General features: G+C 47.8%; 1 protein-coding gene across 1 annotated transcript in view; it reads left to right on the top strand.

Moving 5' to 3' along the window:
• The window catches only part of STK32B (serine/threonine kinase 32B), a 340,079-nt gene that overhangs the window by 298,850 nt on the left and 14,520 nt on the right, over positions 1-26,709 (top strand). Inside the window, exons 7-11 of the mRNA XM_067735498.1 lie at positions 5,648-5,751; positions 15,021-15,137; positions 17,256-17,381; positions 19,882-20,013; positions 22,068-22,132. Of these exons, the coding sequence (XP_067591599.1) occupies positions 5,648-5,751; positions 15,021-15,137; positions 17,256-17,381; positions 19,882-20,013; positions 22,068-22,132 (544 nt within the window). The remainder of the gene's footprint in view (positions 1-5,647; positions 5,752-15,020; positions 15,138-17,255; positions 17,382-19,881; positions 20,014-22,067; positions 22,133-26,709) is intronic.

Here is a 26,709-nt window from a genome sequence, read left to right as displayed (position 1 = left end):
TGTTGTAAAGAAAACCACTGCTCGTGATAATAATGGAACAGCTGTATTGAGCGCCCCTTGAAAGTGGTAAGAGCAGCTTTCCAGTCCACGCTCTTCCACTTGCTGTCTCCACGGCCCTGAACTCGCCCCTTTACCTCTCTGTGCATCTGTTTCTTCATCTGGGGCTTAGGGTGCTTTGCGCACGGGTGTGGGTAATTATGAAGGAACCTTTGTGCCCGAGAAAGCTCTGCGTGACTGTTTTGTGCGTGACGATGATGGTTACAGTGAGCATTTTCAATGGCTCAAAATAGATTCGGGGTTGGCCCTTACCCCACCAGGGCATTGCAAGAAGTTTTAGTTGTTTTTCTTTCTGGAAGACCTTGGGAAATTTCATTTATCCATCACCCCTGCAGGTGTACCCAGACCTTGAACCCTGGACATCCTTTCTGGGCGAGGCCATAGCCAACTTCAGCTATCTGCTTGGTTTGTCGTTTGCTGTCCTGGGCTCCCCCTTCAGGGTTCCTTCATCACTCACTCTGCTCCAGGGAACCCCCAGTCCTGGCCTTGCCAGCATCAGCCCAGAACCTCCTGGTCCTTTCCTCAGTGAGACTCAGCTGCAGCTAGCCAAATGGCACGTCATTGTGAAGATTAAATGAGTTAAATGCTAAACTAAATTAAATTAGTAAATTAAATAAATTAGTAAATTTATTTTACTACTATAATTTATTACTAAATTATATTAGTAAATAAATTAGTAAATTAAATAAGTAAATTAAATTAGTAAATTAACTAAATTAAATTAGATTAAATAAATTAAATGAGTTTAATGCTAAACTCTTAAAACAAAGTTTGGTGCATGACAGATGCTCCAGAGAGATGAGCTATTTTTATTAGCAGTGTGTCAAGAACTTAGAACAGGGCTTGACACATAGCGAGGGCTGTACTGGTGTTGTTTGCTTTTTTTTATATACGATCATTCATTTATTTAGTCAGTCAACAAACCTTGCCCACATGTCTTCTTCATGCCAGGCAAGACTTGGGGAGCCAGGGAGAACATGACCGTCCCTGCCCTCAGGGAGCTTAAAGTCTAGCAAGAAGCAAACAAATAAGCAAAAATGCAGCCGGAATGTAAAGATCAAGAGATGCCTGGGGGAGGTGAGGATAAAGAGGAAGCTGTAATCTAGTCTGGAGGGAGGGGAATGATAAGAAAATGATAATAGCAGAGATGTATTTTGAGGAATACATGACAGATGTAAAGAAGCCTGCAGAATGGTACGTATTCGGTTCCTAGAAGTGGTAACTCTGAAGCTGCACCCTTTGTGAGAGAACCTGGTGGATTAGGGGAGAGGAAAAGAGACAGATAGACAGACAGGGTGTTCTAGGAACGGCAAGCAGCGTGTGCAGCTGGAGCCCAAGGTGGCCATGGGCAACTCTTGGGCCATAATACAGCTTAGAAGATCTACAGGTAGGAGCTGAGGGGCTACAGAATTTAAACCACCCTCTAGGCCACATGGGTTTCCAGCCCTAGTACTTTGTACTGTTCCACTGAAAAATCAAAAAGATTCCAGGATCAAGTCTAATAAATTTCCAAACCATGCTTGCTATTGAGTCATTAAAGGCGCTAAGAAGTCTACAAGAAAGAACGCAATTGAACCTCGTCATTTCCCGGACATGTTTGACCTCAGAATCATTTCTCCTCCAAAATCTATGAGCCTAACATGGCTGGTGGCATTCCTGGGAATACAGATTGTGAAACAGCCATCGTGATAGGAAGACCTTGAGGCAGGGTACTGCCGTGGTCTGAGTTGCATATCAGAAAGCTAACTCCCCCAGAAGCAAGGACGGACTGGAGAAGGAGACTCTGGAAGCCAGAGGACGGGTGGAGAAGCTAGTGCAGGAGACCAGGAGGAAGGAATGGGGATCTGAACAAGGGCCATGTGTTGGCGAAGAGGAGGAAGGGGATACAGGAGCTGAGGAGGGAGAGTCATCCGGCATTGATGGCTGAATTTAACTGTTCCAATAATGGGAACTCCCTGAACCTGGAAGTCAGGACCAGGAGTTCTGACTTGAGCCCTGAGTTGGTGAGTTGTGGCCGAGGCAAGCCACTCTCGCCTCTCAAGCCCGGTGGCCAATTCTAACACAGAGGGGACGATGACAAGACGGTTTCCAAGGGACCCTGCACCTCTGCTGTGCTGACGGTCCTAGGCTGTGAGCTGTCTCTACTTCTGAAGCAGGCAAGCAATGTGCTGGACCAGCTGTATGGCCCCAGGGTGAAATTGACATGCATTGATTAAGTGCCTACCATGTACTTGGCTGAGTGCCAGGCTCTGGGACAGAGGGAAGGAAGGTAGCAGCTTTCATCAGGACCCATCCTCAGGTAAGTCCATCACCCCTGGAAGTCACCTCAGTATAGGAGAAAGGACTTTGGAATCAGATACTGAGAGAGGCTAATCCCAGCTCTGCCATCCCAGCTGGCTGACCTGGAGCAAGTTCCCAGCCCCTCTTACTAGTTTCCTAGGGCTGCACAACAAAGTCCCACAAATGTGGTGGCTTGGAGCAACAGAAGTTCATTCACTCACAGTTCTGGAAGCCAGTAGTTCAATATCAAGGTGTCTGCAGAGCCGTGCTCCCTCGGAGGTGTAGGAGAGGCTCTTCCAGCTTCCGGGGGCTCCAGGGCTTCCTTGGCTTGTGGCCGCATCCCTCCAGGCTCTGCCTCCTCCCACGGCTTTCTCTCTTTCTCTCAAATCCACCTCTTCTTTCTCTTAGAAAGGCATCAGCCATTGAATCTAGGAAGGGTCCACCCTGAATCCGGGATGGCTTTATCCTGACGTCTGTATTAATGACATCTGCAAAGTCCCTATTTCCAAATAAGGCCCCGTTCACAGGTACGTGGACATATCTTTTGGGGACACTTCACCCAACTACACCCCTTCATGTCTCTGCCTCTTCATCTGGAATGTGGAGATCATTGTAGGCTTGTTTTATTGGGCGGTTGGGAGGATGAAGAGAAGGAGTACGTGTAAAATCCTTAACAAAGCACCTGGCAAACTAGTTTCCATACTCATTCATTCATGATGAAATGATGGTGACAGGTCTGTGTCTTGTACCTGTCCTTCAAGCTCTAATCCTATATGATGCCCTCGCCTCTAAGCACTGATCCAGGCCACTAAAGCAGCCGTTCTGGTGGCATATGGATTGTGACATAAAGGTTGTTTATGTTCTCTCAGCCCCAGCTGTGCAAGGGAGGAGAGACTGTCACCTTCTCTGGGAGTGGGGTCACAGGCTGCAGACGTTTGTCACTTGGTTGGTCACAACAGCCAGGACAGAATTGGTCAGCTGCTGCTTCTACCCTGAATTCCAGATGGGCATGGGGCTGCCAGGCACCACAAGGATTTATGGGGACACCTGGGCACGCAGCCTCGCCTGCACTCCTGGGCATGTCCCTGCCTCTCTCACTGAGCACATGGGCTGGGCCAGCAGCTGTCGAGGCCCTGGTTCTGTAGAATTACATCTACACATGCACAGACCAGCATGATGTGGCTCCTTCTGTCCTGGAACCCTCAGCACGGAGGGAAGAAGGACAAGTACACAGACTGGGGTGCAGGGAAGGAAGCCCCTCTGGGTTGGAGCTCAGCCTCAGGCTCCCAGTGGGATGCAGAATAGCACAGCTCAGTGCCTGGAGCTGCTAGGAAATCAAATATTTTCTCACTAGATGTTTAATGAACAGGTATGATTGCCACCTTTGCATTCAGGTTGATCTAGGATCGATAGGAAGGGGCAGACAGAAAGATACTGGAAATGCCAAACTCAGCGGGTCTGTAGACTGGTAGTCATGAGGCTGAGGACGATGAAGTTTAGCACGCCTCCCAGGCTGACTGCGTGGACCGTGGCGAGGCTGAGCACGGTCAGAAGAGGAGGTTTGAATGACAATTCTAGTAATAAAAACCATGCCCAAGATTCCCAGAACACTCACAATAGACCAGCCAGGCATCCGGCTTAGCTCTCAGCCTGCGTTGTTCCTTAATCCTCATAAGAACCCTATGAACACACTGTTGATTCTTGTTCATGTTTTACAAAACTGAGGCAAATAGAACTTGTTAATTCAGCTCCAGCCCCACTGACCTTCTTCCTGTTTCCCATTACACCATGTTGCTTCCTTTGGGAAGCTCAAATTACCCAAAGGGACATTTCCTCAAACTCCCAATCACATCTTCCCCAACGTAGACTGGGTATGTTTCTGTACTCAAATGTTGATACGAACCTTATTTCAAACTGGGATTCGACCAGTGTATAAGGCGCACCTCAGCTCTGAACCTCCCTGCTGTGTAACTTCCTGTGCACCGCTGTCCCACTCTGAACCTCTTCGGTAAAATGTGTCAAATGATAACACGGCCCTGAGGGTTGTTGCGAAGAGGAAAGGAGAATCCTCGGGTGAAAGTGCTAGAAAATACAAAGTAAATGGAGAGGGTCTCTAGAGGGCAGCTGAGATCTGCCCGCTGGTCAGGTTCAGTGGTCCAGCTGCCGATCCAGAGCCCAGATTCGAGCGTCCATGTCTGCCCTCATCTGCCTCATCTGGCCCTCCCCAATCCCACGCCGTCTGAATGCCAGTCTGAAAATTGAGTCGAGATGTCTTTAAACACAGCATGTCCTGGTTCCCTGCGAGAGAGTTTGGCTGCTCTGACACCTGTAAAATGGAATTATATCTACAAATTAATTTGCTAGAAATGATCCACATTTCCCAAGACTTTCCTGGAAGCCAATATGAACAATTAGAGCTGGAGATGCAACTCCTGGCCTGATGAGTTGGGGGTGAGGCAATGATGAACCCACCGCCCATTAGCTTAGGAAGCAGCAGGGCCGGGGGACCCTGGAACAGCTGCAGCTTCCTGAGGAGTGAGGATCCATCACCCGCGGGCCTCCACCCTCCACTTGTTTATTTATTGAGGTGAAATTCACATAACGTAAAATGAACTGTTTTCAAACAGTGGCATTTAGTACATTCACAATGCTGTGTAACCACCACCTCTGTCTAGTTCCAGAACATTCATCACCGCAGAGGAAACCCAGTGAGCAGTTGCTCCCCATCCCCCCTCCCGGCCCCTGGCAACGCACGATCTGTCTTCTGTCCCTGTGCATTTACTTATCCTGGATATTTCATATGCGATCCCACCTACGCTAAAATAAAACCGTACCTGAGACAGGCACCAGGCACAAGGGGCTCTGAGCATCCTAGTTACTGGGACACCTGACCTGGTGTTGGGGCCAGAGCGGAATGACATTTAGCAAGGTTCTTAGCCCCTTGGGGTGCAGTTTCTTCTTCTTAACTCAGACTTTAATCCCCGGGCTGTGACCGTGATTCATGCTCCAGCAAACCCTCCTCCTCCCCAGACTTTCCCTGACCCTCCCCGACAGACCGCCCTCCACAGCACACTTGGGTTGCCCCATTTGTATTCTGTCCCAGGTGTCACACCGGTGTTTCCTGTGATGCCTGCACCTTGTTCTCTAGCCACCTCGTGACTTACGGAGTGCAGAAACCACGTGGCATAGCAGATGGAGTACTGGCTTTGCCATCCAAAAAGCTGGGTTCCTGGCCCCGTGTCCTCTCTGTAACAGGCAATGAGTGTAAAGTGAGATGTGCAGTAATGTTCTTTTGTCCTGTCTTTGGCAGCCCCGGAAGTGTTCCAGGTGTATGTGGACGGAGGCCCTGGGTACTCCTACCCCGTTGACTGGTGGTCCCTGGGTGTCACGGCCTATGAGCTGCTGCGGGGCTGGGTAAGATGTGCGCCTGTGTGGTGAACGCGAGGGCTGTGGAAGTGGGGGGCTCAGCTTCCACCAGGCTTGGGTGGGGTGGAATGGCCCTGCCGCTGGATGTGCACCGTGCCGGTCCTGGGTGTCAGTCCTGATTGCCCGTGTGCCAACTCCAAGGTCCTGAGCAGTAGAAAGCTCTTAACAAGCTTCTGGTCCAGCCCCTCATTCTACTCACGGGGACAGGGATGTCCAGAGGGGGAGGGTCTTGTGTGAAGCTCAGCAGCTGATCCGTGGCAGCTCAAACACCCAAAGCATCTTGGTGTCATGATTTCCAACGCTGTCGTCTTTCCACCCACAACATGACGTGCCCGTGCCCAGCTTTCCAGCTTGTTTTTTTGTTGTTGTTATTTTAGTTCCAACCTTCCCCGAATACTTAGCTCAGTGTCCTATAAAAATGGGGCATTCAGTACGTATTTTTGTTTTATTTCTTTTAAATTTAAAAGCTGAAGATGACTAATGGAGCTATTTGGCAACTAATAACTCAGTTTTATTTTAGCAGAAAGAATTATGACAAACGAATTTCGAGGCTTTTTTTTTTTACACAAGTATCATTTGAAAATGACACCATTTAACCTCTCAGGACCATGGTTTCCCCTTCATACAATGGGGATAGGAACATCCTCTCAGTCTATTCTGTGGTGCTGAAGTTATCCTGGGATCGATGCACCCCTAGACTGGGACACTCAGTTTGCGTATTACCCACCTTATAGCTCCAGCACCCAGCACACAGCGTAGAGAGTCAGTTCCTCCCACTGGATGCTGCTTTAACAGTGTCTCACGGTCATCTGCATATATGCATATTAAGGCGGGTAGACGGTGCCCCTTGAGGGCAGGAGCCCCCAGCGCACAGTGATAACTGGCGGGAATGAATGAGGGAATGAATGATGGCAGCTGTGTGAAAACCATACAAGCTATGTGAGTGTCATTAGTTATCACCGTGTGGTTCAAGCAACTGGGGTCTCTCTTGATCTCAGTGATTTCCCCTGAATTCCTCAAACACATACTACAGTACATGATGTTGTTAGAAAGCAAAAAATATGTATATGAACTTGTGAGTTTTCTCGGGCACTGAATGAAAACAATTCATCCCTCCCCACCTCCCTGGTTGGTTCCTTTGTCGTGTACTGGTTCTTTAATATACATGCTCCAGGAGGGGACATGAGGGTCCCCATGATATTTGTATGAACCAGAGAACACAGACATCACCAGATGATGTTTATCACGGAATCAATCATACGAATGACCTTGGCAAGCAGTTGACCTAAGCATGATTGGTTGTTTGCCAGCAGAAAGTGCATTCTCTGCCAGAACACAAGTCAGAACAGTCAGAGATGATGACTTGGCAGAAAGCCCCAAGGGCTTCAAAATAAAACGTTTCATTTTCAGTGTATCTGAGTTTTCTGCTTAGGGATCCAAATGCCACTTTTAATAGAAGAGGGAGGGTCCCATGGTGGGATCGGGGCTTTGGTGTGGGGAGAGAGTGAACAAGAATGCCTGTTATGGGTTGGTGTGACTGTCTCCCAGATATCTTGGTCTGTTCATCTTTGACTTGAAACACAATGGGTTTATGCAAATAGTTGATTCTGTTTTTTTAATCCTGGAAACGATCACATTTAGTCCAAAAGCTATACTGAAAAACACTCATATTTTTCCATGGACTGTGTGAATTTAGAAGTTATCCTTCCTCATTGAAATTCCTCCATCATGTCAGTGACAGCATCCCTGATAGGTGATCACCCCCCTGTTCCTTGATTCCCTCAGGATCCAGGGGGCTCCTTACCTCCAAAAGATGAAAGTCATGATGGGAATTTTCTAACACATATTGTAAGATCATAGAGTTGGAAAGCGTTAGAAATGAAAGGTGGGAGATTGAAGGTATTAATATGGTATGTTAGCCAGGGACCCAGGCATGCTCTGGTCTTAGAGCAGAAAGAGACATCTCTCCCGAAATGCTCTATCAGGAGAGCAGAGGAGTGGAGAGTCATCAGTGGGCTTGAAATTTCAATGCAGAGAATTCTGTGAGCCTGCTTGGATCCTGTAGCCCAGACGAGGGGAGTAACTTGTACCCAACTTTCCTATGAGCCCAAACAAGAATCTCAGTTCTCACCCTGAGACCTGCTAAGTAAAAAAAAAAAAAAGACTCAAGAAGCACCACGCAGCTGCATAGCACAGGGAGATCAGCTCGGTGCTTTGTGACCACCTAGAGGGGTGGGATAGGGAGGGTGGGAGGGAAGGAGACGCAAGAGGGAAGAGAGATGGGAACATATGTATATGTATAACTGATTCACTTTGTTATAAAGCAGAAAGTAGCACACCATTGTAAAGCAATTATACTCCAATAAAGATGTAAAAAAAAAAAAAAAGAAAGAAAGCACCACCTGGAGAGTTCCCTTTTGAGCACAGTTGTCTCAGGGACTGTGACCACACCCCCTGGAGAGAACCCCATGGGAACATAGAGGAGAGGGAGGTTTCTCATCCACTGACCCAGAGAAGGGACTTAAAGGTCTTAGACCAGTGCCTGTTTCCCCACCTACCAGGCTCCTTGGTGGTTTCCCTGGCAGTGTCACCCACCTGGCCACTGGTTTTCCTCCGCATGCACAGGGCTCTTATATCCAGAAAGAACGTGTTTCATTTTTTTAAAAGCCCTAATGGCTAGAAAGATTTTCCTCTTACTCAACTGAAAGCTGCCTCCTCGTAACACAGAAAGAGGATCTTAGAAGAATTCACAGGTTCAAACCCTGGCTCTACCAGGCACCTTGTCTGTGATCTTAACCAAGGCCAATAGACAGACCAAATGCTCAGAATCCTCATCTGTTAACTGAAAAAATAATAATAATAGTAACACCTACCCAACAGGGTGGCTGTGAATATTAAGTGATTCTGACGATGCAAATTACCCAGCTCTGTGACCGATAAAGGGTCGGCACTCGGTCAATGTCAGCTCCCCTCCCCTGGTCTCTCTGATTCCCATGCGGGGGGCCTGCTGGCAGGTCTGCATCCTTTCCAACTTAGCACCTCTCAAGGTGGAGACAGGCCCTGGGAGAGGAGCTGAGTCACATGTGGCTGCTGACGGTTAGTGGGGAGGTCCCTGGCCCGGTGGGCAGAGGTCCGGGCTCCCATCCACACCCCGTGTGCCTTGATGCTATGATTCTGCCTTAGTCACTTAACTCATCTGAGCCCTGGCTTCCTCCTTCATGAAATGGGGATGATGAGGCCGGCCTGCGGGGTCACCATGGGGATTCCAGGAGCAAATGTAGGCGGAGCACACGCGGCGTCCAGCACACAGGAGGGATGCTGACTGCTACATAAATGTGCACGCGGTGATGATTCTGAGACAGGTAGCTGCAGAGACAATGCTGATGACTGCTCTTAGGGGAGCAGGGAAGAATTTCTGAGGGAGGAAGCGTTAAGGGGGATCATATATGAGTTGCTTGGGAAACCGTGTGAGCAGAGACCGGGAAGGGCAGCTGAGGCTGACACAGCAAACATCTTAGACTGACCAGCAGTCAGAAAGACAGTCTGGGGGCTGTCTAACATTCGAATTATAGGGGTCCCAGAAGAAGAAGGAAAAAGAAAGGGACTGAAAAAATATTTGACGATATTATAGTTGAAAACTTCTCTAATATGGGAAAGGAAATAGTTAATCAAGCCCAGGAAGCACAGAGAGTCCCATACAGGATAAAGCCAAGGAGAAACACGCCAAGACACATATTAATAAAACTGTAAAAAATTAAATACAAAGAAAACATATTAAAAGCAGCAAGGGAAAAACAACAAATAACACACAAGGGAATCCCCATAAGGTTAACAGCTGATCTTTCAACAGAAACTCTTAAAGCCAGAAGGGACTGGCAGGACATATTTAAAGTGATGAAGGAGAAAAACCTACAACCAAGATTACTCTACCCAGCAAGGATCTCATTCAGATTTGATGGAGAAATTAAAACCTTTACAGACAAGCAAAAGCTGAGAGAGTTCAGCACCACCAAACCAGCTTTACAACAAATGCTAAAGGAACTTCTCTAGGCAAGAAACACAAGAGAAGGAAAAGACCTACAATAACAAACCCAAAACAATTAAGAAAATGGGAATAGGAACATACATATCGATAATTACCTTAAATGTAAATGGATTAAATGCTCCCACCAAAAGACACAGACTGGCTGAATGGATACAAAAACAAGACCCATATATATGCTGTCTACAAGAGACCCACTTCAGACCTAGGGACACATACTGACTGAAAGTGAGGGGATGGAAAAAGATATTCCATGCAAATGGAAATCAAAAGAAAGCTGGAGTAGCAATTCTCATATCAGACAAAATAGACTTTAAAATAAACACTATTAGAAGAGACAAAGAAGGACACTACATAATGATCAAGGGATCAATCCAAGAATATATAACAATTGTAAATATTTATGCACCCAACATAGGAGCACCTCAATACATAAGGCAAATACTAACAGCCATAAAAGGGGAAATCAACAGTAACACATTCATAGTAGGGGACTTTAACACACCACTTTCACCAATCGACAGATCATCCAAAATGGAAATAAATAAACACAAGCTTTAAATGATACATTAAACAAGATAGACTTAATTGATATTTATAGGACATTCCATCCAAAAACAACAGAATACACATTTTTCTCAAGTGCTCATGGAACATTCTCAAGGATAGATCATATCTTGGGTCACAAATCAAGCCTTGGTAATTTAAGAAAATTGAAATTGTATCAAGTATCTTTTCCGACCACACTATGAGACTAGATATCAATTACAGGAAAAATTCTGTAAAAAAATACAAACACATGGAGGCTAAACAATACACTACTTAATGACGAAGTGATTACTGAAGAAATCAAAGAGGAAATCAAAAAATACCTAGAAACAAATTACAGTGGAGACACGACAACCCAAAACCTATGGGATGCAGCAAAAGCAGTTCTAAGAGGGAAGTTTATAGTAATACAATCCTACCTTAAACAGGAAACATCTCGAATAAACAACCTAACCTTGCACCTAAAGCAATTAGAGAAAGAAGAACAAAAAAACCCCAAAGTTAGCAGAAGGAAAGAAATCATAAAGATCAGATCAGAAATAAATGAAAAAGAAATGAAGGAAACGATAGCAAAGATCAATAAAACTAAAAGCTGGTTCTTTGAGAAGATAAACAAAATTGATAAACCATTAGCCAGACTCATCAAGAAAAAAGGGAGAAGACTCAAATCAATAGAATTAGAAATGAAAAAGGAGAAGTAACAACTGACACTGCAGAAATACAAAAGATCATGAGAGAGTACTACAAGCAACTCTATGCCAATTAAATAGAAAACCTGGAAGAAATGGACAAATTCTTAGAAATGCACAACCTGCCAAGACTGAAACAGGAAGAAATAGAAAATATGAACAAACCAATCACAAGCACTGAAATTGAAACTGTGATTAAAAATCTTCCAACAAGGGCTTCCCTGGTGGCGCAGTGGTTGAGAGTCCGCCTGCTGATGCAGGGGACATGGGTTCGTGCCCTGGTCCGAGAGGATCCCACATGCCGCGGAGCGGCTAGGCCCATGAGCCACGGCCGCTGGGCCTCTGCGTCCAGAGCCTGTGCTCCGCAACGGGAGAGGCCACAACAGTGAGAGGCCTGCGTACCGCAAAAAAAAAAAAAAAAAAAAAATCTTCCAACAAACAGAAGCCCAGGACCAGATGGCTTCACAGGCAAATTCTATCAAACATTTAGAGAAGAGCTAACACCTATCCTTCTCAAACTCTTCCAAAATATAGCAGAGGGAGGAACATTCCCAAACTCATTCTACGAGGCCACCATCACCCTGATAGCAAAACCAGACAAAGATGTCACAAAGAAAGAATACTACAGGCCAATATCACTGATGAACATAGATGCAAAAATCCTCAACAAAATATGAGCAAACAGAATCCAACAGCACATTAAAAGGATCATACACCATGATCAAGTGGGGTTTATTCCAGGAATGCAAGGATTCTTCAATATACGGAAATCAATCATCGTGATACACCATATTAACAAATTGAAGGAGAAAACCCATATGATCATCTCAATAGATGCAGAGAAAGCTTTTCACAAAATTCAACACCAATTTATGGTAAAAACCCTGCAGAAAGTAGGCATAGAGGGAACTTTCCTCAACATAATAAAGGCCATATATGACAAACCCACAGCCAACATCATCCTCAATGGTGAAAAACAGAAAGCATTTCCACTAAGATCAGGAACAAGACAAGGTTGCCCACTCTCACCACTCTTATTCAACATAGTTTTGGAAGTTTTAGCCACAGCAATCCGAGAGGAAAAGGAAATAAAAGGAATCCAAATCGGAAAAGAAGAAGTAAAGCTGTCACTGTTTGCAGGTGACATGATACTATACATAGAGAATCCTAAAGATGCTACCAGAAAACTACTAGAGCTACTCAATGTATTTGGTAAAGTAGCAGGATACAAAATTAAAGCAGAGATCTCTGGCATTCCTATACACTAATGATAAAAAAATCTGAAAGTGAAATCAAGAAAACACTCCCATTTACCATTGCAACAAAAAGAATAAAATACCTAGGAATAAACCTACCTAAGGAGACAAAAGACCTGTATGCAGAAAATTATAAGACACTGATGAATGAAATTAAAGATGATACAAATAGATGGAGAGATATACCATGTTCTTGGATTGGAAGAATCAACATTGTGAAAATGACTCTACTACCCAAAGCAATTTACAGATTCAATGCAATCCCGATCAAACTACCACTGGCATTTTTCACAGAACTAGAACAAAAAATTTCACAATTTGTATGGAAACACAAAAGACCCCGAATAGCCAAAGCAATCTTGAGAACGAAAAATGGAGCTGGAAGAATGAGGCTCCCTGACTTCAGACTATACTACAAAGCTACAGTAATCAAGACAGTATGGTACTGGCACAAAAGCAGAAATATAGATCAATGGAACAGGATAGAAAGCCCAGAGATAAACCCATGCACATATGGTCACCTTATCTTTGATAAAGGAGGCAGGAATGTACAGTGGAGAAAGGCCAGCCTGTTCAATAAGTGGTGCTGGGAAAACTGGACAGGTACATGTAAAAGTATGAGATTAGAACACTCCCTAACACCATACACAAAATTAATCTCAAAATGGACTAAAGACCTAAATATAAGGCCAGAAGCTATCAAACTCTTAGAGGAAAACATAGGCAGAACACTCTATGACATAAATCACAGCAAGATCCTTTTTGACCCACCTCCTAGAGAAATGGAAATAAAAACAAAAATAAACAAATGGCACCTAATGAAACTTCAAAGCTTTTGCACAGCAAAGGAAACCATAAACAAGACCAAAAGACAACCCTCAGGATGGGAGAAAATATTTTCAAATGAAGCAGCTGACAAAAGATTAATCTCCAAAATGTACAAGCAGCTCATGCAGCTCAATAACAAAAAAACAAACAACTCAATCCAAAAATGGGCAGAAGACCTAAATAGACATTTCTCCAAAGAAGATATACAGATTGCCAACAAACACATGAAAGAATGCTCAACATCATTAATCATTAGAGAAATGCAAATCAAAACTACAATCAGATATCATCTCACACCGGTCAGAATGGCCATCATCAAAAAATCTAGAAACAATAAATGCTGGAGAGGGTGTGGAGAAAAGGGAACACTCTTGCACTGCTGGTAGGAATGTGAATTGGTACAGCCACTATGGAGAACAGTATGGAGGTTCCTTAAAAAACTACAAAAAGAACTACCATATGACCCAGCAATCCCACTACTGGGCATATACCCTGAGAAAACCATAATTCAAAAGAGTCATGTACCAAAATGTTCATTGCAGCTCTATTTACAATAGCCAGGAGATGGAAACAACCTAAGTGCCCATCATTGGATGAATGGATAAAGAAGCTGTACCACATATATACAATGGAATATTACTCAGCCATAAAAAGAAACAAAATTGAGTTATTTGTAGTGAGGTGGGTGGACCTAGAGTCTGTCATACAGAGTGAAAGATAAAGACAAATACCATATGGTAACACATATATATGGAATCTAAGAAAAATAAATGTCATGAAGAACCTAGGGGTAAGACGGGAGTGAAAACATAGACCTACTAGAAAATGGACTTGAGGATACGGGGAGGGGGAAGGATAAGCTGTGACAAAGTGAGAGAGTGACATGGACATATATACACTACCAAACATAAAATAGATAGCTAGTGGGAAGCAGCCGCATAGCACAGGGAGATCAGCTCGGTGCTTTGTGACCACCTGGATGGGTGGGATAGGGAGGGTGGGAGAGAGGGAGACGCAAGAGGGAGGAGATATGGGAACATATGTATAACTGATTCACTTTGTTATAAACAGAAACTAACACACCATTGTAAAGCAATTATACTCCAATAAAGACATAAAAAATTTTTTTAAATAAAATAACAGGTCTACCACAGTTCTTTTCCTGTTTCTTCCATTTCTCGGTACATTGGCCATCTTTGTAAACTGAGTTTCCTGGAATAGAGATGCACCTCCACTCTATAATGAGTATATCCAGTGCCCTGCTGCCAAAATCACTTTCACCAGCAGAACATGTAATTACTTTACCTTATAAAGACCACTTGGTTTTCTGAGTCAAGACATCCTAAGGCCAATGAGTGAGAACCGAGCATCAGTAGAACTCTTTACCTGACGCAGATGAATATGGATCTTAATATGTGCCAGTATTCTTGTCGAAGGACCTGGGTTTCTCCACAACCACACAAACAGATTAAGGCTAAGCCTGGAGCTTAAAGGCACAGAGCTGACTTTATTTTATTATTTTTTAAAAATATTTATTGGAGTATAATTGCGTTACAATGTTGTGCTAGTTTCTACTGTACAGCAAAGTGAATCAGCTATACATACATATATATCCCCTCATTTTTGGATTTCCTTCCCATTTAGGTCACCACAGAGCACTGAGTAGAGTTCCCTGTGTTATACAGTAGGTTCTCATTAGTTATCTATTTAATACATGGTATCAATAATGTATATATGTCAATCCCAATCTCCTAATTCATCCCACCCCTCCAAACTCCCACTCCATCCCTCCCCCTCCCCCTCCCTCTTGGCAACCACAAGTGTGTTCTCTATGTCTGTTTTAACCACGTGGGGTCTCTCTCTCTGACGCCGCCTGTTGTCCTTTGGTTGCAGAGGCCATATGAAATCCACTCGGCCACCCCCATCGATGAGATCCTCAACATCTTCAAGGTGGAGCGTGTCCACTACTCCTCCACGTGGTGCAAGGGCATGGTCGCCCTGCTGAAGAAGGTAAGGGGGCAGCCGCCAGCCCACCTGGCCAGGGAGCTGGGCACTCAGCGCAGTAACAGGCAGACCAGCAGATTAAGGAATGAGAAAACGAATGGCGGGACAGTGGTGGAAATAGTAAAGTCAGTGGTGCTCTAATGCCTCATCGTAAACACTCTCACCATCCTGCAGCAAGATCACAAAGCCGCTGGACAGGGTGGCTTTTAGTCACGTCTGTGACAACAAAGCCCACAGGCTCTTTTCACTCCACAACAAGCTTCTAGTAATTAGAAATATTTAATGCATATAGCTCTTCAAAAATTTTACGAATCATCTTTTAACTCACTGACCTTTAAGACATTGGGCGTCTCCTGACTTTTCCTGGGAGCTAGTAGTTGCTAGTAGAATAAAGCAGTGGTTCTCCAAGGTGGTTCCTGGACCAGCATCCCCCGGGAACTTGTTGGAAATGCGGATTCTCAGGCTCCACCCGCAGACCTGCTGAATCAGAAATGGAGGGGCAGGCCCTGTTGTTTGTGTTCTGATAAGCTCGAGTTCAGCATGGGCAGTGGGTCGTGGCGCCCTCCTTCTGAGGCTGGCATTCAGCTAAACTCACTCGGAATCCTCCGAGACACAGAGTCGAGCCTTGCATGTGGTCAGCGCCAGTCACCTTTAATGAAGGAATTATGATGACGGCAGCCAGCACTGGTTGGGGGAATGTTATATGGGGGCTCTGCTCGTTTAGTCCTTACATGCCCTGTGAGAGGAGTCGTGTTAGTGCCCCCATAGTAGAGATGGGAAAACTGAGGCTCGGGAAAGCAGATCATTCGCTCACTGCCACAGGGCTGTTAGAGGCAGAGGAGGATTTAAATCCAAGTTCTCTGAACTCCAGATGTCAGCTCTTAATCCCTCCAAACTCTGTAGATGACTTAGGGAATTACTCATTAGTTAAATTGCTTTAGGGGAGATTCACCCCCTGGGTTTTAGACATCAGTGGTCCTTAACCAACTGCTGATTGGAATCACCTGGAAGCTCTACCCACCTGCCAACACCTCCACCTCCCACCCACCCATGGAGTCAGAGAACTAACTGCTGCTCTAAACGGTGACCACCCCCTTCCAGTGCCCCGGGCATTGAAGCAACATCTCTGTTTAAATCTGTACCCGTCATTCTGGGGACAGTTCCTAGAGAGAGGCCACCGTGATCAGCAGGTGAGACCCTGCCAGGTGCCCCTCCCATGGTGTGACTGTAGCCCACTCGCTGCAGTGGCAGGTGGGAGCCGACTGGCGGGGCGTCCTGATTCCAGCTCCCACCTGCCAGCAGCTGGGGGTGGCATCCTGCCTTGGTGTGTCCCAGGTCCTCATCCATCCCCTATGGGTCTCATCTGAATCATGAGCCAGAAGTGGAAGAGTTACCATTATCCTTCCTACTTTCGGAGGAGGAAACATGCACAGCACAGTCAGCAGCTCAGCCGGGGCCACGCTGCTACCGAGTGGCCCTCCCAGGGCTGGGCCCCGTCTTTCATTTTTAGCCTCAGTGTCCTTGCACCAGATAAGCTAGTGTTTTGAAAGCTGAAAACCCCTCTGGATGCAAGGTAATGCACGGCTATTTTTTTTTCTTTTACTGCATCACACCTTATTAGCAGAAGCTCCATTTGAAGGGAAGCTAAAAGTTGACCCCTTGGCTACAAATGAGGCCATTCCATCAGACTGCAGAGGTCACCTCATAGCTGTCCAGGGAGAAATTTTATTATGCTTTTGTGCATCCCATTACCAAGCTGAAAGTCCTAAAACAAGGTGGCTAATTCTTTTTATTTTTAATTGGAAGCCTCTGCAGACCTCATTGAGAGGTGGCATGTCACAGGGTGCGAGTTCCCAAGGGGAGCAGGGCGGGCGAAAATCTAGTCGCTGTCCAAAGAGCCCATTGCTGGATGACCTTCCAGCAGCCTGACCCCTCAGTTCCTCCCTGGCTATAAAGAGATGAGTGTAGGTGATGCTTCCAACACAGCAGCCCAAACAGGGCAGGACACTCATGGAACGCAGAAAGCGGGGCACCTTCCTTTTCCCAAGACTCCGCCTTCGGATTCCCCCACAAACCTCGGTGGGGTGCACTGCCCAAGCAAGCACGTTTGCCCTTTGCCTGCAGCTCCTGACCAAGGACCCCAAGAGCCGCCTGTCCAGCCTCGGTGACATCCAGAGCGCACCCTACTTGGCCGACATGAACTGGGACGCGGTGTGGGAGAAGGCCCTGATGCCCGGCTTCGTACCCAATGTGAGTGAGGTCCTGTTTGACGGCATCCCGCCCTGTGCAGGGTCCCCCACCTGGGCGGGCAGGAAGACGCCAGAAGCTGTCCAGTGGGGGCCCTGCTGGCCACGGTCACCTGAGCACCAGAGGAATCACGTTTCACTGAGATTCAGGGTGGATTTGTACCTGTTTTCCGAGGTCCACACGCAGATGCCTGCAGTTGTCCCCTCTGGCCACACTGTTCCTTAGCTCCATACCTGTGAACACACTGCTTCCTCTTCCAGGAGTGCCTTTCTTGTCAGCTTGGAAATCTCCTCCCCCTCCTTCCAGACTCAGCGTAAAACGCAGCAAGTGGTCCACTGGAGGGTCTTGGTAACTGCCTTCTGGATAAGGAGGAAACTCAGTCATTGCCTCCTCTGGGACGTTTTCCCAGCCAGCCTCTCCATCCCCTTACCTGGAGTGGATCTCACCCTCCCTGGTTCCCCACTGGACAGGTGCCTAGGTCTGCGTTAGCGGCCAATAACGTTCTGTCGCATGCATCCGCCATTGCCCGAGAGCTTCAGAGGGTGGGTTGGCTGACCTTCGCCTGAGAGAGATCCCAGAGCAATGGGTGACCCCAGAAGCTGCTAGAAGACCTCGATATGTGCTTGTCACATGAGTATGAATCGGTTAATGATAACAGCCAATAGGGTTAAGCGTGTTCTAAAGCTTCACGTACATTATGTCACGTAAGCTTCACAACAGGGAAGGGGGCCCTGTTAGTAGTCTCAGCTTAAGTGAATAGTCTCAGGTTAAGCAAACTGCCCACAACTACTCAGTGAGAAATTGGCAAAGCCAGGACTTGACCTCAGGCAGTCTGGATCCAGAGCCTCCATTGAAGGAAGGAAGGGAGGGAGGGAGGGAGGGAGGGAAGATAGATCAGGCCAGGAAAGACTTGGGCCTGGAATCTGACCTGCTCACTGGGAGAGGGAGAGTGGTGGGGGACAGATGTACCACCAAGGGAAGGGGGACTATTAGTGGAGCCGTAGCAGTTGGCGGTGTGAGGATCCCGGCAGGGGCAGGTGGGGGAGAGCTGTCAGTACAGACAATCCCAGCAGGGACTGTTCCGCTGGGACCTCTCTCCAGGATGGAGAAGGGAAAGGGAAAAGAACGTAGTACTGCTCCCCAGCCTCACAAGTTCGGAGCACTTACCCTCATTTTACAGTTATGGAAACAGGGCCAGAGAGGTTGAGGGACTTGCTAATGAGTGGAAAAGCCAGGCCTTGCCCCAGTTCTATCTGCAAAGCCCTGGTTCCTCCTCCTGCCCTGGCCATGGCAGGGCACTGGCTGACATTGAGGGGTGAGGCAGCCTGGCCAAGGCAAGTTTGATGGCAGGTAGCAAGACCCTCGCTTATAAGTTGGGGTTTAAGGCCGGGGCTCCCATGGGAGGCGGCTGGGACTGCAGGGCAGCAGAGGGAGTGGTCAGTCACTGCAGGCCTGCCATGGATCAGGAAGGACCCATTCTAGAAGATTTGCAAGCACTATCTCAGTTAATCCTCATCAACCCATGAGACTGCTGCATTTTACACAGATGAGGAAACTGAGGCAGCGAGAGGTTATATGTCTCCCTCAAAGACACGCAGGTGAAAGTTGAGGCTGTACGACTCAGTGGCAAGGCTGGCAGCCCCTGCCCCATTGTGCATGGCCCCTCCCCTCCCTGGCCCCCATCCAATCAGGAACAGGGACACCTACTCAAGGACTCACTTCTCACTTGGCCCTACATGAAGAACTTTATTAACTTGTTTAATCTTGCATGAGGGAGGAATGCTTATCCAGACCTTACAGATAATGAACTGAGTCCCAAAGAAGTTCAAGGTCAGAAAGCAGCAGAACTGGGTTGTTGTTTTTTCTGAGCACCTTCAGAGCCATTGATGTTATAACCACCAGCCTGTGCTGCCTGAGAGGGCCAGCATCCTGGGCTGGGTCTCAGGATGGAAAAGAGCCACCTGGGATAAGTCAGGGAGACCAATATTGCTCCTGACCAAAGTGGCAGGAGCCCAGCCTAGGGCAGAGCCAGGCCTGAGGGTCAGCTGGCTCTAGCTGCAGGAGAACAGGGAGCCAGGATGGGGAACTGGGTAGATTTTGGCCAGAAAAGGTATTTTTAAATGGAATTGTTAAAAATGATATTTATAGAAAAGGTAGTAATGACATGAGAAGGAGAGTATGAGAAAATAAGTGAAAAGAACAGATTGGAAAACTGAACTCAATCTCACGAAATGAACATACGTAAGATCAAGGGAACCTGTGGATGTTAATAAGTGGGGTGTGCAAGGTGGGCGGGATTATGGGGATAAATGAATGACGTGTGCAGCGAGGGTGTGTCACTGTTCATTATCAGGAAGAAAGTGTAGCTGATGTATCCCATAGGAGTAGTTCATTGTTCCTTGTTGAATGAATGAATGATTGATTGAATGAATGGATGAATGAAAATACAATTCAATGGCACGGAACAAAGACAAACCGTGTTTTCTTTTCCATTTCCTTTCAGAAAGGGAGACTGAACTGTGATCCCACATTTGAACTTGAAGAAATGATTCTTGAATCCAAACCACTTCACAAAAAGAAGAAGAGGTTGGCAAAGAACAGGTCCAAAGATGGCACGAAGGACAGCTGTCCTCTGGTGAGCGCCGTCTCAGGAGCAGACCCCAGGCAGAGAGGAATCCTATACTCCAGTGAATATGGTTGAGCTGCTTCTTAGCCAGATGGGGGGCTTGTCACTTTGCCCCACCAAATACGTTCATTTGCAGTCAATAAAATGCCTCCATCGAACGAGTGGTCTTTCATAGCAGGACCCTGTGAAATCATCCCTGTAGAGGGACATATCCGTGCTCTCGTCATTCACATTAGCACTGTTCCTAGCGCAGGAACCTCCGTATCTGTTAGCAAGAGCAGAAGAAATGATGTTGAGCGACACCAGCGCTGTTCCGAGTAGCCCCCAGCACCCTCCGCAGAGGTTTTATACTGTGGAGGCACCCAGGGCCACACTCTGTGGGCCACTGCATTCATTTTCTAGGCTGCCAACACAAAGTATCACACACTTGGTGTCTTAAAACAACTGAAATGTGTTCACACAATTCTAGAGGCCAGAAGTTCAAAACCAGGTATCGACAGAGCTTTGCTCTCTCCAAAGGCTATGGGGAGGGTCCCTCCTTGCCTCTTGCAGCTTCTGGCGGTGGCCAGCAGCCCTTCACATCCCTTGGCTCGCGGCTCCATCACTTCCATCTCTCCCTCCGTCTTCACGTGGCGTTTTCCTCTCTGTGTCTTCACACGGCCCTCTTTTAGGGACACCCGTTGTTAAATGTAGAGCCCACCCCGCTCCAGGGTGACTTCAGCCTAACTAGTTCCATCTACAAAGACCCTGTTTCCAAATAAGCTCACATTCACCAGTCTAGGGGGTTAGGACTTCAACATATCTTTTTAAATATTATTTTTTATTTTTTATTGAAGTATGGTTGATTTACAATGTTGTGTTAATTTCTGCTGTACAGCAAAGTGATTCAGTTATACGCATATATACATTCTTTTTCATATTCTTTTCCATTATGGTTTATCACAGGATATTGAATATATTTCCCTGTGCTATACAGTAGGACCTTGTTGCTTATCCATTCTATATATAATAGTTTGCATCTGCTAATCCCAAACTCCCACTCCTTCCCTTCCCCACCCCCTCCTCCCCCTTGGCAACCACAAGTCTGTTCTCTATGTCTGTGAGTCTATTCCAGCTTTGTAGATAGGTTCATTTGTGTCATCTTTTAGATTCCACATGTAAGTGATAACATACAGTATTTGTCTTTCTCTTTCTGACTTACTTCACTTAGTATGATAATCTCCAGGTCCATCCATGTTGCTGCAGATGGCATTATTTCGTTCTTTTTCATGGCTGAGTAGTATTTCATTGTATATATACAAATCTTCTTTATCCATTCCACAACATACCTTTTTGGAGGACACAATTCAACCCACAACGGCCCCTTCCTCCATCAAAATATATTAAAAATTGTAGTGCATGATTACATTGGTAGGAAGATGAATATAACTTTCAAATTTAAAAATTCATTTTTTTCAGCTTATTTGAAAAGAAATTAAAACATCTTTGTAGCCCCTAAGAGTATCGCGGAGCCTAGGCCAGTGCCTGCAGAGCCTAATGCAGAAGTTGGCCTGGGAAGGGCTGGGTGTGTGTACGTAAGGGCACACAAGGGTGTGGGGTTCCTGCACAGGCATGCAGTGTACATTCTGCATCCAGGCAGCCTCTGACACGTGTATTACAGAGCATCCGTGGGACGGGTGGTCCTGGGCACCTGTTCCTGAAGAGACTGAGCACCTTTGCACGATGGCCTTAAATCTCTCCCTCTCCCCACCATGCTTCTTAATTAGGACTAACGAACATTCAAGTGATCAGGAAACCAAGGTCATGATTTTCAATTCCTATTCCGTTTTAACATGGCTTTTAAATTGGATTTAATGGCTTCAAATGGAGAAAAGCATCTCTGTCTGCCAGCCCCCCTCCCCACCCCCGGTGGCACAGCGGCCGCTACAATCAGGGCTGCTCCAGCCGCTTTGATTGTCCCCAGCCCCAAGCATCCGTGGCCCCATTTAGATCAGTCTCTGCTCATCCTCACTCCCCGGATGATGCTTCATCACTTACAGTCCCCTCTCTGTGCTCTTTGACAGAATGGACACCTCCAGCAGTGCCTGGAGACAGTGCGGAAAGAATTCATCATATTCAACAGAGAGAAGTAAGTCCACCACCAGCATCTGCTGGGCAGAGCCCTTCCAAGGGCAGAAAGTCTCCCTGGGGGAATCGGGGTCCCTGGCCCCCCATGAAGCCAGCCACGACACTGGAAGGGAAGCAGCAGGTGGACGCCGTCGTTCTAATCCTGCCTCTGCCATGTGGCCTGAGCAAGGCACTAACTTCACCTCTCTGGGCCTCAGGGTGTTCATATGAAGTGGGGTGGCCACAGGAGGACCAAGCCGGCACACAGGATGCTGGCGCAGAGGGGCAGGCCTACAGATGGTTACGTGCCCAAGCTCTGGAGCAAACTTGCCCGGGATCAAGTCCTGGCTCTTCCGCTGCCAGAGTGACCTAAGGCAAGTCACTTAACGTCACTGAGCCTCATTTTCAGCAGTGACAAAGTGGAAATCACTCCCTTGCAGTGTGTTTGTTGCAAGGTTAAATGAGGCTGTTCCTACAATACCTGGCATGGTAGGAGCCCTCATGAAAAGGATTACTATTATTGTTGTTGTTGTTATTGTCATTGTTCTTGTTATTATTTGATGGGGTGAGGTGGTGTGGACTGTGCTAGGACCCCAGCATCATTGGCTGGCAGGAGATAGGATGATGCTGAGTTGGGAGGGGCGAAGCTGGGGTCGGACCTGGCCGCATGACTGCCCTTACAGCAGTCAAGGAAGCAGAGGCTCAGGCTTGGTCCCAGCTGACGTTACTATCTGGGGGTTCATCCACCTGTGCCTGACGAGTCAGAGCAGAGGCTTGGGCAGCCGTGGGCTCATGCAGCAGGAGCTGAAGCCCTGTAGGCAAGACTGACAGCACATCAGCCCCATTTGGCCAACACTCAACTAGGCCTTGGGCTTGCGGAGATGATGGGATGCGCTTCCCTACCTCCAGGAGGGCCAGATGGACACATGCCAGGCTGGCCCTTAGGCGTTCACCAGCGTTCCACCATTTTCAGCTTATAGCAGGTGACAGCAGCACTGGGGATGCATGATATGGAAAACGGCAGCCCAGGCGTGGCTCCGACAGCAGGTGCCGGGCTCAGCCTGGGTGTCAGGGAAGCTTCTGGAGCCAGCATGCCCGGCTGAGTCCTGACGGGCGAGGAGGGCAAGGCGTGGAGTTCCAGGAGTCAGGACAGTGCCCAGAGAACGAGACGGCCTGGCAGACACAGGGACCAGCGGCTGTTGAAGAAGTTTGTATTCCCTAAGCGTGCACGGAGGGTGGAGCAGCACGAGGTGAGGGCCCCGGGGCAGAGTTGTTTGGGTCGGGGGGCAGGGCGGGGCCCCATTCCCGGTGGGCACTGGGGGAGGTGAAGGAGACTGCAGCCTGTCATTTATCCTGGTCAGCTAAAGCTCTAGGGCTGGTGGATGCCCAGGTTAGCCCAGACACACACACCACGCTGGGCAGCAAGTCTCACCCACTGCGGGACTACGTCCTTGGTCCCAGCAGAACGGGAAGTGCCTCTGCAACACAGCGCGTCAGACTTGGGACGGGGCGGGGCGGGGGGGCGGTGCTGACGTGGTGAGCGGTTTCAGAGCTCATCACAATTTCCCTGTGGTCCTGCCTGCTCTGAGGCTCATGGTCCCTCCCAGCGGTAGACACCCAGTCCTGGGAACTTCCGCTCAAACCAGCTTGGGCACTTTGGGCCAAAGTGATGGTGGGCTCCAGGCAACCTTGCCTCGGGTCCTTTATCAGTTCAGGCATGTCTGAAGGGTCCTCAGAGAGAGAGTGCCTGGATGGCAAATGTGAGCCTGTGAAAAGGCAGAGGGGTGACGGACCCGAGCGGAGAGCAATCACATTGCGTATTGTGCCGCGTGCCAGAAGATGCTTCAATCTAGAATCCGAAGAATCCAAGTTGTTTCCCTTTAAAAGAAGATGAACATGAGATATCCGTCCTTGTGTTGTTAGGGGTTGCCTCTGGCTGCCTTTAGCAGAAATCTAACTATTTAGTGGCTTCGACCAATTAGGTGCTCTTTCTCACACGGAAAAGTGAATGGATAGGGCTTCCCTGGTGGCGCAGTGGTTGACCGTCCACCTGCCGATGCAGGGGACGCGGGTTCGTGCCCCGGTCCGGGAAGATCCCACATGCCGCGGAGCGGCTGGGCCCGTGAGCCATGGCCGCTGAGCCTGCGCATCCGGAGCCTGTGCTCTGCAATGGGAGAGGCCACAACAGTGAGAGGCCCGCGTACCGCAAAAAAAAAAAAAAAAAGGAGTGAATGGATAGGGAAATGTAGTAGGATCGCCCAGCCGTGCTGAGAACCCCTTTGAGAGTTGTGGTCATGGATTTGAAGTGAGGCTGGCACCGTTAACAGAGGGAGGGTGGAAGTCATTTTCCAATGGAGGCTGCGGGGTCAAGGACCAGCATATGCAAAAGCAGGAGGCAGGAAAGAAGATGGCGCGTAAGGGGAGATGTGCATGGGTTTCACCGAGGTTCCTGCTCTTTCATCCCTGCCTCTCTGTTCACCTCAGGTGCTCCCCCGTGGCTCTGAGGCTATAGGCTACCTGTCAGAGCAGATGTGCTGGGAGCAGTGCCTTTCCCCCAGCCTCTCCCCACCCACCATATAAAACTATCCAGGTGGACGGCTTGGTGTCTGGATGCTGTCTGAGCATCACGTCGACCCGTCCATGTCAGACCCCATCCCTGCTCCACAAAGTACGTGGGAAGGGAGCCACACTGCATCTACCCATAACCCTCTCTGCTGCGGTTTCTCATCTACAAAAGTGCCTGTGAGAAGTCAATTCATGAGGCATGATCTGCCCCAAAGCAAGAGATTTCCTTTTAAACCAAGAAAAAAAGTCGGCGCTATTCATCCTGCACTTCTTTCTGCAATCCTGTTTTTGAAGCACCCGCTGTGTTGGCGTTTGAGTAGCTGGAAAATTAAGTCAAGTACCTTCTTTCCGACCTCAGACATGTGGCCAGTGGGGTGACAGTAGGGGACGCCAAGACGCCGAGCCAGGCTTCCCTTCATGCTCCGCTGGGACCATGCTGCCCCTCGCTGCCTCCCTCCAGCAGTTCTGTTTCCTTTCATTCTCTGCACGCCCGGCTGTCAAAGTGCAACAGACCGGTCCTGCTCCATGTACCGTTGTTACAGGCCTTGTCTCTGCAGAAGGCTCTGTAAAGAAGAACCAGACGGAAGTGCCACAGTCACAGGGGGTCATGTCGGAATCTCCCGGGCGGTTGTTAGCGTTTAGAATTGCTGCATCTGTTACAGGTTGAACTGTGTCTCCCCCCACCAAAATAGATATGCTGAAGTTCTAGCCACCAGGACCTTAGAAGGCGACCTTATTTGGAAATAGTGTTGTTGCAGATATAATTAGTTGAGATGAGGTCATACTGGGGCAGGGGACCCTTGCCTGGTGTCCTAATATGACTGGTGTCCTAATAAGAAAAGAGACACAGACTCAGGGAGAAGACTGTGAAAATGGCGTCAGGGACTGGAGTGACCCATGTGCAAACCTAGGAAAGCCAAGGGTGGCCCACAGCCAACAGAAGCCAGGAGAGGGGCCTGGAACAGATTCTCCCTCAAAGCCTCCAGAAGGAACAAACCCTGCCAACACCTTAGTTTCAGATTTCTGGCCTCCAGACTGTGAGATAGTACATTTCTGTTACTATAAGCCACCCAGCTGGAGGTACCGTGTTACAGCTCCCCAGCCCCGCGCCCGGGAAACCAACACGGCATACTTCTGAATCAGAAGCTGAGAGAATGGGCCTGGGGATCTGCACTGTACCATGTTCTTCCAGTCGTTCTGATGAGAATTTCTGCAGGAGACCAGAGTGCCCACGCCGTGCATCCTCCAGTTGGTTCTGGACTGAGTCATGAGAATTCCCCATCTAAAACTGTCTCCGAGGACAGAGGGAATGAAAAGTGCCCAACGAACTGAGAAGGTATCTTGAGACCAAACAACGAGGCAGTCAGCTCCATAAAGTACAGTTGTGACGTTTATTGCGGGTAACTTACGTGCGGATTGGATGGGGCGTATGGCAGTCTGGAGGCATCGGCAGCTGCACTCCGCACCTCCGAGGGACCATCACCATTTTATAGTTAACCTAGGGTATGGGGGTAAGTGCTTGGAGACGGGGATTGCATTCCAAGTCAAGGCCTTATCTGATTTATGATGGGTGGGTGCCAGGAATACGTCAGCGAAGGTCTTTATCATTATTTGGAGACTACCTGGACCTCATGGTCATTAAACAATATCTATTAATTACAAATCCACTGACGACAGAGAAGAGATTTACTACACAGTACAGTCCTAGGCAGGGTCAGTGGAAGGACAGGGGGAAATGAACAGGCCCAAGATGGCGTCAGTTATGCTAACAGCCAAACACACTGCAAACCTTCCAGCCCTCTTTCTCCTTTGCGCTGGATCATTCACCTGCAACTTCGAGCCCTCGTGGGTGGAAGAATGCTGCTGAAGGCTCTAACCGCCCCAGCATAACTACCTACCTCTTGCATGGGCCAAGTATGCTTCCTCAACTAGAAAAAACTCTTGGACAGAGAAAAAGCTCCCCTCCCTCCGTGGGATGAGGAAGCTGTCATAGGCGTGAAGTGCCAAGGGGACACGGGCCGGGCATCTGCTGTG

Source organism: Pseudorca crassidens, chromosome 4 (assembly GCF_039906515.1).
Source record: "Pseudorca crassidens isolate mPseCra1 chromosome 4, mPseCra1.hap1, whole genome shotgun sequence".
NCBI classification, from domain to species: Eukaryota; Metazoa; Chordata; class Mammalia; order Artiodactyla; family Delphinidae; genus Pseudorca; species Pseudorca crassidens.
Note: the sequence above shows the minus strand (reverse complement) of the source record. Positions and strands in the feature narration are given on the sequence as shown.